Here is a 12,279-nt window from a genome sequence, read left to right as displayed (position 1 = left end):
GAATCTGAGCAGAAAAAACAAGTCGTCAGTGTTTGGTCTGAAGCACACCTGCATTTTACAATGCTCTGACATTGAATGCAGTCATTTGGGGGAGAGGTCAGCCTGGGACAGTGAAATTTACTGTTGCTGTGGCATCACCTTTCAAGTGAGGCTTTATTCTTTTAAAAAAAAAGGGGGGGGGGTCAAAGTGGAAGGTCAGCAGCCTTTGGGTAGTTTCTTGTGCACTAGGAAAGTGCTCCTCACTGCCCCTGGTTACAAGGAATGCATCACTGGCTTTTTGTATGTGTGTCAAATATAATCATTGCAAACAGAGCTGTCACCTTGACCATCTGATGTGGTTTAGGGAGCCACAACACAGCCCCATATGGTCCTGATTCAGTTTCCAATGACTTCAATGGCCAGCTTCTCATTGACTTCAGTGGCCATTGGCTCAGGCTGTATTTGAATTGGTGAGATCACTTGGTTTTTCCAAGGTATAAAATTCTATTATTATTATTATTTTTTTTTAATGGCCAATCTCTCTGTCTCTCTCTTTAGAAGTAGAACTTTCCGTACAAGCTTGAAAGTCTCTGATCCCCCATCATTCACTTCAGCAAGCTGCATTTTCTGCCTCGCTCTGCTTGGCAGCAAAAGAGTCAGGCTGACAGAGGATAACCACGATGGCAACAAGTGCTGAGCAGATGCATTCGCACGGCTCACTTGTGGAGAGCGTGAAAGTAGGGGTGGGAGATATTTCTAAAAGCTACAGAAAATTATTTTTATTAATGTTACAATTCAAGGTTAGAAAAATCTGCTTTAATGAATGGAAGCATTTTCTGGTGAGGGGGTGGGGCATAAACCGTTCATTTTGGCAGACATGTGCTTTCACTTACTAAATATTTCTGTTGAGCTGTTGTGAAGAGAGCTTGGCAAATGTAAACAATGCATCACCTTCCTCCCTCTGCAGATGGTGCCAGTGCTGCCCCTAGCTCTGCCCTGCAGCAGCAGAGTGAAATTCAGACTGGGGTCAGTTTCACAGCTGTTGCTGTTCAGAACACCCTGGTGGGGGTGGTTTGGGAAGGCTGTGAGGATCAGCAGTAGGAGCTGGAGTGATTGGTGGGAAAGTTAGACCTAGAAAGTCCCCTAGCTGCACCTCTTCTCACCCTCCTTTTCCCTGGCTCCTTCAGCAGCCTGGAGGAGGGATATGGAGTAGTGGAGATGCACCTCCCCTGGTGGCTCGCAGCAACCAGGAGGCTGCAGCAAAGGGAAAAGAGGAAACTCCTTCCTTCCAGCAGCTAAAGGTGATTCAACACCTAGCACCCGATGGTGGAGACAATCGATAGAGCCTATAACCACTGCCCATGGAATGCGGCTCACAGTAATTGCCGGGACTCTCCCCCTTCTCACCAGGCAGGATCTGTGCTGTGGGAGAGGAGCTGGCCTTCTCAGCAAAGGGGTCGGGGGAGTGAGTCCTGGACCTCACTGCTGTGCCCCTCTCCCGATCACTTTTGTAGCTGCTGAGGGCGAGCAGGGATCTGGTACTTCCCTCTTCCCCCAACCCTGCTTCTAAACTGTAGTAAAGATTTAGCTCACTCAGGTATTATAACCAATTGCTGTGCTTTTCTCAAAGATGCTGAATGTTTGTAATAGCATCCCCCAGGCAGGGATTGGTGTATAACTGTAGGGAATTATTTACAGAATGTACAAAAAGTACTGTTTAAAAACCAAACTACTGCTTGAGTTATTGGTGTGGTTTCAAAGCTATTCCAGTGGGAGTGGGTGGTATGGCCCTTTTCTAGTAGGACAGTGACCACCATGTCAAGTGTGACTTTTGTAAAACTAACTGGGGCTACTTGCAATCCCTCCTTCAGGGGAAAGGGGACTCGGCAGTTGACCCTACAGGGGTGGTGCTAACCAGAACCTGATTTTCCCCATGCAATGCCCAGGAAAAAGCTAACACTGTTCCGGATCTCCCTCCCTGCTCAGGTTGACAAGAACGTCACTGCTGGTTATTCCTAAATTGTTAATGTGACACTGGAAAGTTGTTTATAAAATGGGACAGTTCACTGGGACATGGTCACTTGAAGGTTGGGCAGCTTGAAAAAAAGAATCCAAAGTAGTTTCAAACTCTACAGCTGCCCCTGAGTCCCTCCAGCCACTTTATGGCTTTACAATCACATTTCAAAATGCTCCATTTCCTCCGTGAATTAATCCAGTACCTGCCTCTGAGTCTCTCACAAACAACAGGAGACATTGATTAGCTAGACACAGTGCTGTCAAATTTACAAAGTAAAAGTGAAGTGAGGCAAATCTAGAGTTCCAGTAATCTCAGGTGTTACTTCTAACAGAAGGCACGTTTCCAGGCCCAGTTACGGTTTGTAAGGGAGGGCGTCCCCTTCGCTGCGTTTTTAAACAATAATAGTTCCCTGTTATTAGAATATGACAAATCTAGGGGTCTTAATAGTGCAGTTTGCCTTTTCCCTACAGGTAAGCAGATCAGCACTTGTAATCAATTGCATATCAGCGCTCCATTTACACTGTGATATGGTTTAGCAAAATCCATTTCTCTGCATCAGAAAATGAAGAGGGGGGGAAAAAAAGAGCCAAGCCTGCTGTTGTGATGCTGCTGCATTGAATCGCTAGTAAATCTTAGTGAGGTGAGAAATTGGCCCACCCAGTAACTCCAGCACCACTGCGGCACTGGACTATGAAAGGAAACCGTGACCTTTTTTCCCTATGCACGTAACAGAACGGGCTGGGAGAGGGCTAGCTGCCACTGTGTTAATGCCCAAATGTGAAAGGGGCATGAGATTGTGATGAAACATTGCGCAAATGAAACCTTAACTCACCGCAGCATTTCAGCATTCAACGGTGAGGCAGCTATGGAAAAAGTACTCCATAGGCCTGATGTGAATTGGGCATACAAATCTATTAGATGGCTTGGAAAATCTACCTCCTTATTTAACCCTTCAATTCAGCAACATGGTTACTAAGAAGAAAATTTAATAGAATTGCTATAAAATAATTGCTTGTTATGAATGGACTTTACTTTCTCCTGTTCCGGGCTCTTGTTTTTCAAAACTAACTTCGTCTTATTCATTAGTTGTGCTGATGCCATGCAAACGACTCTTGCAGGTGGCTATTCTTTAGTCATCACCATTTTTGATCCCTGTTCTTTGCATTTCATTTGTAAGGTCATTAAATTCCTCTTGCTCTTCCTTGGGAACGGCATCCTCTGCTTCCGGTACTGCCTCCAATCTGGGCACTGCTTTAAACTCAGTTTTGTAATCTGGTCTATCTGGCTGAGATTCCTCCAGGGGTTCTATTTCCTGTTTGTGCTCTGACTTTAACTTGCCAAGATTCCGAGAACACTCTCCCTCTTTTACAAATGAAGTTGCTGAAGGAACTCTGGATTTTGGAGTATGCATCCAAATATGATTTAAAATCTCATCTATGTGCAACCTCCGAGCCACGTCCGGCTGCAGCATGCGGTAAATAAGATCTTTGCATTCAACTGTCAAGTTTTTAGACTTGGGAAAGTGCACTCTGTGTTCTTTCTGAATCTTTAGCATTTTTCTAATGTTTGAGTCGTCATATGGCATTGATCCACAGACCATTATATACAAAATGACACCCAGACTCCATATGTCATAAATCTTAGGCTGATAGGGAATGCCTTGTAACACTTCAGGGGCTGCATAAGCAGCAGAACCACAGAAGGTTTTACTGAGAATAACTTTGCCATTTTCATCTCGAGTCAGTCGTCTGGAAAAGCCAAAGTCTGACAGTTTGATATTAAAGTCTTTGTCTAGAAGGAGGTTCTCACATTTCAAGTCCCTGTGGACAATATCCAAATCGTGGCAGTACTTGATGGCGGAAGACAGCTGGCGAAACATCTTGCGAGCTACATCTTCAGTCAAAGCCCCTTTGCTCTTGATGAACTCCAGTAAGTCTCCTTTTGTACCCAGCTCCATCACAATGTAGACTTTGCCATCAGAGGTCTCAAAAATCTCATAGGTTTTGACCACGGAGCAGTGATTCACTTTTGCTAAAATCTCTATTTCTCTGGGGAGAAATCTTTCCAGGAAGTCATGAGGAGCTTTTTTCCGGTCTATGATCTTTACTGCTACATCAAATTTCAGTCGATCGGAGTAGGCAGATTTCACTTTAGCATAAGACCCTTCTCCCAAATTTCCCCCCATGATGTAGCCTCTCTTTTTAAGGACTGCAACATCATCCATGGTGCCAGAGGCAACAAGTGATTCATAAGTTGAAGTTGACTGTGCATCACGTATGCCAGAAGCCTGTTGTTATATATTCCATGGTGGCCATCTGAGATGCCCTGCTTCTCTTGAGTTAGATGTTGTAGAATCTTCAGCATTGTTTAATGTATGATGTGGGGCTATGATGTCACAAATCGGAGCTGCTGTTACTAGGGGTTAGTGAATTTAAATGCCTTTGTCAGACCTACTGAAAAGCAACTGGAAGCCAAAAACCAAAGCAACATTCCAGCACATCATCCACAAGCGCTGTCACCTTGTTTTTGTACTGTAACATCCTGGTAAAATGATTATTCCATTCACTCTCACAAGAGGAGAAGAGAAATAATTGAAGTGTTTTTTCCATTCTTTGGCTATGGAAAGTATTTGATTCCTGTGCTTTGATACTTATGTATGCTTCTTAGCGTGCTACTCCATTTTGTATTTTGATCATAGCTTGGCTAAGAGAACTGATTGGTTTCAGTTATAGGATACTTCTTTTTGTGTGTCTTATGAAAGTAAAATGAACACAAAGGGAGTCTACGGAACAGCAAACACACACCGCTCTAGGGAACAGCTTTCTCTTTTAAATCTGTTTTTGTCCAGTTTTAGAAATGTTGTTCCATGAGATAAAATGAACAAGGATATGGTTATAATATTGCTTCTAAAATACATTCTATTTGCTGTAGCATAAAAACTAAGGAAAATCACCGGTTCAGAAAATACTCTAAAACCTCTTCTGAAATAAGCAGAGCACAGTCAGGAGAAACTGTAATTATTCAAAGGCTTGAAGCTTTGGGCTTTTCAAATTTAATACATCAAACCAATCTTTACTTTGCTTCCTACCACTGCTTTTAAATGTTCAGTTTTAATAATCTACTCTAATTTAACAATGGCCATGTTTGTTTGTTTTGTTTGTTTTTTTGCATTTTACTCCCGTAGATGCATTAGTGGCACTGTCTGGCATATATGTCAGAGCTCAATCGGATTGTGTCCTGAGTGTCCAGCACCGCAGCAGAATGTTTAAATTCCAAAAGAAAACTTTCCCCTAGAAGCTAAATTGTGTGTACATGCTTCCACACCCTTTTATCTGGGGCTTCTGTTGGGGGGGGGGGGGCGGGGTTATTAATTTCACTTTGGGGAGGTTATTTTTAGCAATTTGAGTTTTGTCCAAAAATTGGGGCTTTCTCTTTGTAGATATTGTAATGAATAATGTAGATTTTATTCCTTACTTATTACAGTAATATACTAATGACTGTAGTACTGTTTCAAACTGCACTATGTTAAAGTGCACTAGGGAACCCTTAGTGCATACAAGTAGGGTCCACATGGACCAAGTAAGATGCAGCATGTTAGCGTGTTTTAGAGATCACACCCTAGAAGTCCCTTCTACTGCTCCATGTAGACAAGCCCTTGGGTACAAGTAACAATTTCTGGTGTTCTTTGGGATAAACACTGCTTTTTGTTTTATATTTGGGGGTGTTTTTCAGTTAAAACTAAAAATCGGAAGCCCTATATATGTCTCATACAACATACACACTTATATGTGTTTACATGGAGCCACTGGTTGTGGTTCCATACTGAAAGTTGAGTTTTGCCCTTAAAGCAGGGATTCAACCAGTTTATGTAAGAAGAATATAGCCTCAAAATTACAGCACTTATTCTTTGTGGACAGAATAAGTTTTTCTGAGAATTTACAAGTAAATCCTTTAAATTGTTTGAATGAAAATGAATTTTAAAATGGGTTGTTTAAGAACTGTAGTACTTTTATCATTCTTCATCCTGGACGATCTTAACAGAGTAACATACTCTTAAAATGTCCATCTCATTAAAAAGTATTGAAACCTCATGGATAGGCTACATTTGAAGAACTTAAGTTGTAATTGAACTAAGTTATTAATAAGTGTTATGTCTAATTTGTCATTATGTAGATGGGGCAGCTCATGATGCTCTTTACTGGAACCACTATGATATAAAAGACAATTCAACTAACCACAAACCTTTCTGTACAGCTAATGTGCATGATATAGTTCTATTGTTTGAAGAAGTCTGTGATCTAGAGAGTCAAATTCCAGTTTCATATCTTGGAAATATACATGCAATGTATAATATATGAATGAAATGTGGAAAAAAATATTCTGGATAGCTCAAACAGAGTACAAGCCATACTCCCCACTACACTCCAACTGCTTGGGGCTCCTCTGGAGATGCAGAGCAACTGTAAACCCAGTTTAACCTGCCCAGTACACACTGGTTACTTTGTATTGCTCCAGAGTGGCAGAAAGCAGCCAGAGGATATTGGTGAATCTGACATTAAAGGTGAAGATTATAAATATTATTTACTGTTAATATTACATATCTTCAGATCACTAGAAAGGTCCATGATGAGTACCTGTTGGTGTCATGTTCATGAATTAACTGTTTAACAATTCAGAGATTCATCGATTTTAAGGCCAGCCGGAACCATTAAATCAGAGGCTATTGCATCTCACCCAGTTCAACTCTATATTGAACCTAATAACTTTTGTATGGCTAAAGCATATCTTCCAGAAGGCATCCAGTCTTCATTTGAAGACCTCAAGAAATTAAGGCTCTACCTCTCCCTTTGGTAGTTCATACCAGTGCTTAATCCCCCTCACGGTTAAACATTTGTGCTTTATTTCTAATTTGAATTTGTCTGGCTTCAGCTTCTGGCCATTGGTTTTTGTTATGCCTTTCTCTGCTAGATCGCAGAACCCTTTAGTATCTGGTGTGTTCTTCATGTGAACATACTTATTATCTGAAATCAAATCACCTCTTAATCTTCTTTTTACTGAGCTAAACAGAATGAGCTCTTAAGTATCTCACTGTATGGCATTTTTTCCAAACCTCAGCTAATTTTTGTGGCTCTTTTCTGCACCCTCCCCAATTTTTCCAAATTCTTTAAAAAATATGGACATCAGCACTAAGTGCAGTATTCCAGTATCAGTCTTACCAGTGCCATATACAGAGGAAAAATCACCTTCCTACTCACTACTCCCGTTTATATGTCCAACGATTGCACTAGCCCTTTTTGCCACAGTATTCCCCTGGGAGTTCATGTTGAGTTGCTTGTCCAGTGTGTCCCTTAAATCTTCTTCAGAGTCACTGCTTTCCAAGACACAGTCTTCTGTTCTGTGGGTATGGCCTTCACTCCTTGTTCCTGGATGCGTAACTTTGCATTTGGCTGTATTAAAATGCAGTTTGTTGGAAGGTTCCCAGCTCTCTCTGTATGATTGTCCTATCCTCATCTTTATTTGCCATTGCACCAATCTTTGTGTCAGCTGAAAATCTGATCAGCAGTGATTTTATATCGACTTCCAGATCATTAATGAAAATGTTGAATAACGTTGGGCCTCTGCTGGATCCCACTCAGAACTCCCTCCATCCATTGATGATTCCCCATTAAAGACCTGTCAGTCGTTTTTTAGTCCCCTTAATGTGTGCTCATTGTTTAGTGCTATTTTTTAAATCAGAATGCTGTGTGGTACTAAGTCAAAGCCTTATTAAAGCCCAAGTCTATTACATTTACACCATTGCCTGTATCAACCAAACTTATAATCTTCTGAAAGAATGAACTCAGGTTTGTTTGACAAGACCTATTTTCCATAAAACCATGTGGACTGGAATTCAATATATTCCTGTCATTTAGTTCTTTATCAGTTGATTCCCATAGCAGCTTCCCACTCTTGCCAGGGATTGATGTCAGTCTAACTAGGTCATCTGCTTGCCCTTGTTGCATATTGGCACATTAGCAGTCTTCCTGTCTGCTAGAATTTCCCCTAATATTCCAAGATTTATTAAAAATGGTCAGTGGGACAGAGATCTCTTCAGCCAACTCTTTTAGGACTCTTAGGTGTAAATTATACAAGTTGGCTGATTTCAAAGTGTTTATCCATAGTAGATGATGTTTAACATCCTCGGTTACTAATAGACTGGAAAGCACCTCATCATCCTTACGTGGTACAAGCCCATCATCCTGCTTCTTTCCAAATACAGAACAGAAATATTTAGTGAACATTTCTGCATCATTACTAATAATTTTACAATTTCCACCTAGTAATGGGCCTATACCTTTTCTAGGATTTATTTGTTTCCTAATAACTTAAAGAACGCCTTACTGTCTCTAGCCCCACCAGCCATAGATTTTTCTCTGATATCTTTAGCTTCCCATACCAATTTTCTACACTTCATAACTTCTAATTTATATGGATGGCTATTTCTCCTTTTTTCCATTTTTTATAGGTTGCTTTTTTATTTCTAATTGCTGCTTTCACTTTGCCACTGAACCAAGATTGCTTTTAGCCAAAGTTGTCCTATTTCTTGATTGTGGCTTTTTGGCCATCTAATAAACCCTACTTAAAGAACTCCCCATTAAGCTGTCATGGAGGGAAGGTCCTCTCATGGATCAGTAACTGGTTAAAAGATAGGAAACAAAGGCTAGGAATAAAGGGTCAGTTTTCAGAATAGAGAAAGGTAAATAGTGGTGTCCCCCAGGGCTCTGTACTGGGACCAGTCCTATTCAACATCTTCATAAATGATCTGGAAAAAGGGGTAAACAATGAGGTGGCAAAATTTGCAGAGGATACAAAACTACTCAAGATAGTTAAGTTCAAAGCAGACTGCGAAGAGCTACAAAGGGATCTCACAAAACTGGTGACTGGGCAACAAAATGGCAGATTAAATTCAATGTTGATAAATGCAAAGTAATGCACATTGGAAAACATCATCCCAACTATACATATCAAATGATGGGGTCTAACTGAACGGTTATCACTCGAGAGAGATCTTGGAGTCATTGTGGATAGTTCTCTGAAAACACCTATGCAATGTGCAGCAGCCGTCAAAAAAGCTGACCGTGTTGGGAATCATTAGGAAAGGGATAAATAAGACAGAAAATATCATATTGCCTCCGTATAGAACCATGGTATGCCTGCATCTTGAATACTGAGTGCAGAAGTGGTCGCCCCATTTCAAAAGATGTATTGGAATTGGAAAAGGTTCAGAAAAAGGCAACAAAAATGATTAGGGGTATAGAACGGCTGCCATATGAAGAGATATTAATAAGACTGGGACTTTTCAGCCTGGAAAAGAGACGACTAAGGGGGAGATATGATTGAGATCTATGAACTCATGACTGGTGTAGAGAAAGTAAATAAGGAAGTGTTGTTTACTCCTCATAACACAAGAACTAGGGGTCACCAAATGAAATTAATAGGCAGCAGGTTTAAAACAAACAAAAGGAAGTATTTTTTCACACAACACACAGTGGAACTCCTTGCAAGAGGATGTTGTGAAGGCCAAGATGCTAACAGGGTTCAAAAAAGAACTAGATAAGTTCATGGAGGATAGGTACATCAATGGCTATTAGCCAGGATGGACAAGGATGGTGTCCCTAGCCTATGTTTGCCAGAAGGTGGGAATGGGTGGCAGGGTATGGCTCACTTGATGATTACCTGTTCTGTTCATTTCCTTTGGGGGACCTGGTATTAGCCACTGTCAGAAGACAGGATACTGGGCTTAGATGAACCTTTGGTCTGACCCGTACGACTGTTCTTATGTTCTTATGTTCATTTTCATTCATGTTTTTCAGTCCAATTTTTTTCTCCCAATCGGTTCTGCTCATAATTTTCCTCATATTTGGGAACTGTTCATTTTGAAGCACCAAGTATATTTATTACTGGTTGGACTGTCCTGTGTGTGCCTGTATTGAATGGAATCAGGTTAGGATCACTCATTCCTAGGCAACCAACAACTTCTTCTAGTGATTAATTCATCTTGCTCAGTCATAAAGAGGTCCAAAGCAGTTACCTCATGTTGGGCACAATACTTTTGTGTTTTAAAATTATATATGATGTTTCACTTCTGCCTTAAGCAGCCTTCCAGCCTATGTCTCCCAAATTGACAACCCCCATAACGCAATTTTTCTCTCCACACAGTGCAGACAGGTACTTAAGGAGTCTCACATCCTATTCTCTAGTTTGATTCAATGGTCTATGATGGACTCCCACTAGTACTATCTCCTGGGCTTTGTTAGCATTCAAGATCCTGTAGTTCTGAGTTATCAACAGCTCTAAACAGGTGATGGAGTCTCTAATGTAGAGTGTACATCTCTCTTACCCCTCTACTCTTCCTAGGCAGCTTTTAACCACTAATTTTAATATTCCAATCATGTGAATTATCCAGCCAGGTTTCAAGAAAGTCAAAATAGATCAATTTTCTCTTCATCCCTGAGAATTCCAATTCTTCTTGCTTGGCCCCCAGACCTCCTAGCATTGCTATATAAGCAATAGAAAATTTTCTTCTTTCTGCATTCTTTGCCACATAGGTTCAATTTGTTTGTGACAAGCTGCATTTGAGTTTGTACTACATTTCCCTTCTTAGCTCCCTCCCTGTGTGTTGCTAGTTTAATGTCCTCCTGGCTGCTCCAGCTGGCCTCCAACCAAGATTAGCCCCCACTAAGTGTGAGATGCAGGTTGTCCTGTTCATACAGACCCCTCTTCCACTTGAATAGGGCCCAATGTTCCACAAAACCAGACCCTTCAGCTTCACACCAGTCATGCAGCCAACAGTTCAACAAACTGTCATGATTGGCAGGTACTTCCCTGGCCTGGATGGCCCTATTAGCTTTCACCTAGGCACTACAGAAATAATCCACGTTCTCATCAGTGTAGGAACCCCTGCCCTACTAGGGGTCCAGAAAAGTTTCAAGATTCCCAGTTCTGTCAATGTCACTTGCTTTCAGGGAGTGTTCTCCAATCCTAGTCCGTCACACTCCGTCAGAAGACGAGTGGCCTGCAGCTCAGGAAGAATATCAAGAGTTGGAGCCAGAACTTGATGCTGAATCTTCCCCCAGTTGCAAATGTTGGGGTTGCTTTGGCTTCCTCTCCTTCTGAGGATGTTTTTCTGTCCATAAGTTCTAGAACTGTAGGGTGATGACACTGATCACTTTGCAAGAAACCTTCCATTCTGGTTCTTCCATCAAGAATAAGATTACCCTTCCGTGGACTACTCCACCCTGTGAAAGCAGTGTGGTCTACTCTTCCATCATGTCAGGCTACATCAAAACACTGACACATGATATCATTTATCCTACAAAGGGTTTTCATTCATTCACATGCACCTTACCTTAGCTCTCTGGTTGTGGCAGTAGCTGTCCAAAGATCCAGAGGAGGACAATCACCCTCCAGACTTTCTGATAGGGAGAGAAAGAAAATGGATTCAATCAGTAGAAAGGTGTTTTCATTGGTAGCGCTTGGAATTACAGTGGCAAATTGCCAGGGGCCTGAGTAACCTCTGTGCCTTCATGGCTGAGCTTCCATTCACCATCTTTCACAAGGATAAGATGGTGATCTACCCTAACCCTAGATTCCTCCCCAAAGTGGTATGTGACTTTGACGTTAACCAAGCGATAAAGCTGCCAGTATTTCCCCTTAGATTTCATGCTCACACAGGTGAGTCAAAGCTGTGTTCTTTGGCTGTTAAGAGAGCGTTTTATTCTCCAGCAAATAGAATGTATTTTAGAAGCAACATTATAAGTATGTCCTTGTTCATTTTATCTCATGGAATAACATTTCTAAAACTGGACAAACAGATTTAAACAGAAGTCAAGGATTTTGTAAGTTTTCTAGTCTCTTTATTTCACATGCAGACATAAAGGTCATGCTGTCGCTTCACAGATGTTGTCTAGTGTCAGTTAGTGCACAGAGGAAAGTGTAAACTAGCATCTACTCCACCCTGCATAGGCGTTAGGTCACACTCTATCAGAGCAATGGCTACCTTCATCATAGCATGGTTTAGATGTATTGCTATTGCGGAAATCTGTAGGGTTGTTGCTTGGAGCTCTGTACGTACATTTACAAAGCACTACTCCCTACAGCTAGAATCTACATCAGCTGCTCAGTTTGGTAGAGCACGACCTCAATTCCTAGTCAGTAGAACTCTGAATCTCACTTTCCATTTATGGGGTACTGTTTGCCAAACTACCCCAGGAGTGGGAATATGCAGCAGATACTTGAAGAAA

At 41.3% G+C, this 12,279-nt stretch overlaps 1 protein-coding gene across 1 annotated transcript; it reads right to left on the bottom strand.

Moving 5' to 3' along the window:
- Positions 1-3,039: 3,039 nt before the first annotated feature.
- On the bottom strand, positions 3,040-4,220 carry LOC141999344 (testis-specific serine/threonine-protein kinase 2-like). The gene has a single exon (XM_074972667.1). It carries the CDS (start codon positions 4,218-4,220, stop codon positions 3,126-3,128), a length of 1,095 nt encoding a protein of 364 aa, XP_074828768.1. The 3' UTR covers positions 3,040-3,125.
- Between the last annotated feature and the right edge of the window lie 8,059 nt (positions 4,221-12,279).

Source organism: Natator depressus, chromosome 15 (assembly GCF_965152275.1).
Source record: "Natator depressus isolate rNatDep1 chromosome 15, rNatDep2.hap1, whole genome shotgun sequence".
NCBI classification, from domain to species: Eukaryota; Metazoa; Chordata; order Testudines; family Cheloniidae; genus Natator; species Natator depressus.
This window is presented reverse-complemented; position numbering and strand designations above follow the sequence as displayed.

Coding starts and splice junctions, on each gene's coding strand:
- LOC141999344 (XM_074972667.1), bottom strand. CDS start 4,220: ATGGATGATGTTGCAGTCCTTAAAAAGAGAGGCTACATCATGGGGGGA.